This window comes from Lipotes vexillifer, unplaced genomic scaffold, assembly GCF_000442215.2.
Source record: "Lipotes vexillifer unplaced genomic scaffold, Lipotes_vexillifer_v1.1 scaffold591, whole genome shotgun sequence".
Taxonomy (NCBI): domain Eukaryota; kingdom Metazoa; phylum Chordata; class Mammalia; order Artiodactyla; family Lipotidae; genus Lipotes; species Lipotes vexillifer.
In genome coordinates, this window is record NW_006791954.1 from 4,308,562 (window position 1) to 4,311,558 (window position 2,997).

The following is a 2,997-nucleotide window of genomic DNA, read 5'->3' on the forward strand; positions in this document are numbered from 1 at the left end:
CCTGGACAACAGAGCTCAGCCTGCCCCCACTTCTGCGTCCAAAGTCAGGACACCCTCATACCACCTGTAAAGAAGAGGGAGCAGATTTGAAATCAAGTCCAGGTGTCTGATGCTCCTAGATAGAGCTGGACTTCGAACGCTGTGTCCTGCTCCTCCTGCTGGGGCTCCTCCAGGTAAGGGGACCGAGATCGGTCCCAGACGACAACCTGCTCCCACCCCCCAGCCGCACCAGGGCCCCAGGCTGTGCCAGTCTCAGGGCCAGGAGCTGGCTGGCCGGATGCCCAGGTGGACAGGACGGACGGCCGCCTGGCTCCTCCTCCCCTTCCCCCCTCAGTGATGTCAGGCCAAGGGCGGGGACAGGAGGGGGACAGGTAATTAAGGGCTTGGAGTCTCCCTCCCTAAACCGGTGGCCCCAGCCAGGTGTACCAACACCCAGGGTCCAGGTAAGGACCAGAGCGGGCACTTCATCTTGGGGTCTGGGAGCACCGGCAGATGCAGGATCGATAAGGAAAAAGATCCGGCCTCCTGCTGTGTTGCTCTAGCGGCCTCGCTTTCTCTTTTCCTCCAGTCTCCCATCCCGCCCCCTCCTCACCGTCTACTCCCAGTCTCTCCCGATGCTCATTTCCCGTTTTGCCTGGTCCTTCGTCCTTCTCCGCATCTCCCCCTCCCTAACCTCCTCTACCCCAGACACACTCAGGGACCAGCTGATGGGGTCGGGGAAGCAAGATACCAGATTCTCTCCCCGTGGAGACGCGGCTTTCCCGCTGAAACTAGCCCCTCCCCACATTCCCAGAAAGAGGGCTAGGAGAGGAGTCCGAATACCGAGGCAGCTGCCCCAAGTCTCTCCCTAGCTCAGTCTGACTTGACCCCAGTTTGAGTTCCCCAAAGTCTTTATTAAAGACAGACGTCTCCGCGGGGGCAGCGGGGCACCCACCAAATTGGAGGGCAGTAAACGAGAGGGATTCTCTTAATTGCTAGAGCTCCGTCTCTCTGGATTGTATCCTGACTCAGGAACACAGGGTCCTGCCCTCGGGTGGGAAGGTGGGGGTGGGGCAGGCCCGGGGGACGTGGGGTGGTCTCTTCTGGCTTCAGAAAGAAGTGGTCTCGGCAGGCTGGAGGGGGTCTGCAGCTCGGGGGGGCCTGGGAAGTGTGTGTGCGTGTGGGGCGGGGAGGGCTGCCTCGTCTGTCTGAATAGGCTGAGGAAAGACCCGGTCCGAGTCTGGATCTCCCTGGCACGTTGGGGATGGAGAATGCACCTGCCCGCCATTGTCAGGCCTTGCAACCCCACTGCCCCTCAAGAATGCCCCCTCTTGGTCTGCCTGTCCTGGACTCTGCTCTCCCCTCTCCCCCTGATATCCTGCTGGGGAGGCCCCCCGTGAAGGCTAGCAGCCTGTAATGATTAACTCCACAGACACTCCAGCATTCTTCCCAAATTAAACTTTAAAAGAGCTGCCCCCCGGACTCCCATTGGGCGTTTTTTCCCTAGTTGGGGAGTGGGCGGGGCCTCAGGGTCCGGGGCCCTCCCCCCAGCTCCGGGTCATCTAGGGGTTTCCCGCCTCCTCACCTGGGCCCTCACCCTAAGGGCTCCCCCACGGGTAAAGCCTTCCCCCCCCACCACCACTAAAACCCGATGGGGGCGGGGCGTGGGGTCCTGGGCCAGGCCGGGGCCTTCCCGCCACCTCCCGGCGCTTCCAGCCCCTCCCCCCACCCTGGGAGGTACCGAAGGTGGCCTTGTTTTCTACGGGCCTCTTACTGCCACCCGCCCTCGGGGCCAGCCAGGTGGGGCAAGGTCCAGGAAGTAAACAAGGAGGCTGAAGGCCTGGAGGACGGGAAGGAGGGTGGGGCCGGAGCCGCCGGGGCCGGAGCCGCCAGGGCCCGAGAGGCTACTGGGGAAGCCGCCGCTGGGATTCGCAGTATCGAGGGGACAGATTGATTTGGGGGGTCGATTTCTTCAATATAACCTTCCCAGGGCCCCAGTTTGAAAGCTTCAGCTCTCTTGGCGATGGGGGTGGAGGCTGCCCAAGCGGGACGGCTAGGACCCCGTTTCTGCTCCCTTTTCTCTTTGGTCCCCACTGCCCCATTCCTGTCTTGCCTTGGAAGGGTCTGGAGAGCAGGGTGGAGGGATCTGAAGGCTAAACCCATCCTGAGTCAGCCTTCCTGCCCACAGAGGCCAGACTCTAGTCTGACTTAAATCTACCCTCTTCCCTTCCAAATGCTGCCCTTCTGGGATGGGGGTGGACCCAGTCCTCTGGGCCCCAGACCACCGCACTGCTGGTCTCTGGCTTCCTGGTGGAGGCAGCTCCTGCAGCCCCTCCCCTAGTCCTCCTCGGAACGAAGTCACCAGGGATGGCTGCCAGAGGTTAGACAGGGGTGCGAGTGGAGTGTTGATGTGCCTGTGTCTCTGGATGTTCGATGGTGGGTGTGTCTTCCCCTTCCTGGCAGGACCCCCGTGGCTCTCTCTCTCCTGGCCTTCCCCTGTCTGCCTGACTGTGTCTGTCCTCTTGTGTGTCTTGACTTTCTACTCCTGTTCCTGAGTACACTTCTGGCCAGGACACCCAGGAGAGTGTATTAATTAGAAGGACCCTCATCTCCCAGGGGTGATGAGGATGGGCCCCATGAGCCAGCTGAGTCCTGGGTGCTAAGGGTGGGCAGCAGCAGCAGAATAAAAGTCTTGAGGGCCCCAGACAGGAGAGGGAGAGCTGCATGTTTCTTTGGGTTACTTTGAATGCAGTAGGGGCACCCCTGAGAGGTCAGCTCCACTCCAGATGGGCTTCTGAATCCAGGCCAGGCCTTTCTTCTCTTCCTCCTGGGTGAGGGGGCTCCTGGGCTGGGTGGTGGCTACTGGGGCCCCTTGCAGGTGCCACCTGTGCTGGAGGAGTTGGAGTTAGGCCAAGGCTGAGAGGAGGAGATGATGTCAGAGGAGCCTCAGCGCCCCCCCCCCCACATCCTCCTCCTCCCCCATCCTGTTCCCGGCCCCTCCCCCATTCCTCCCAGGCC

General features: G+C 61.6%; 1 protein-coding gene across 1 annotated transcript in view; it reads left to right on the plus strand.

Moving 5' to 3' along the window:
- GRB7 (growth factor receptor bound protein 7) overlaps positions 1-2,997 on the plus strand; it is an 8,816-nt gene continuing 5,819 nt past the window's right edge. The window contains 1 exon segment of the mRNA XM_007465171.1: positions 1-173. Within this exon segment, the coding sequence (XP_007465233.1) occupies positions 110-173 (64 nt within the window). The 5' untranslated portion in view covers positions 1-109.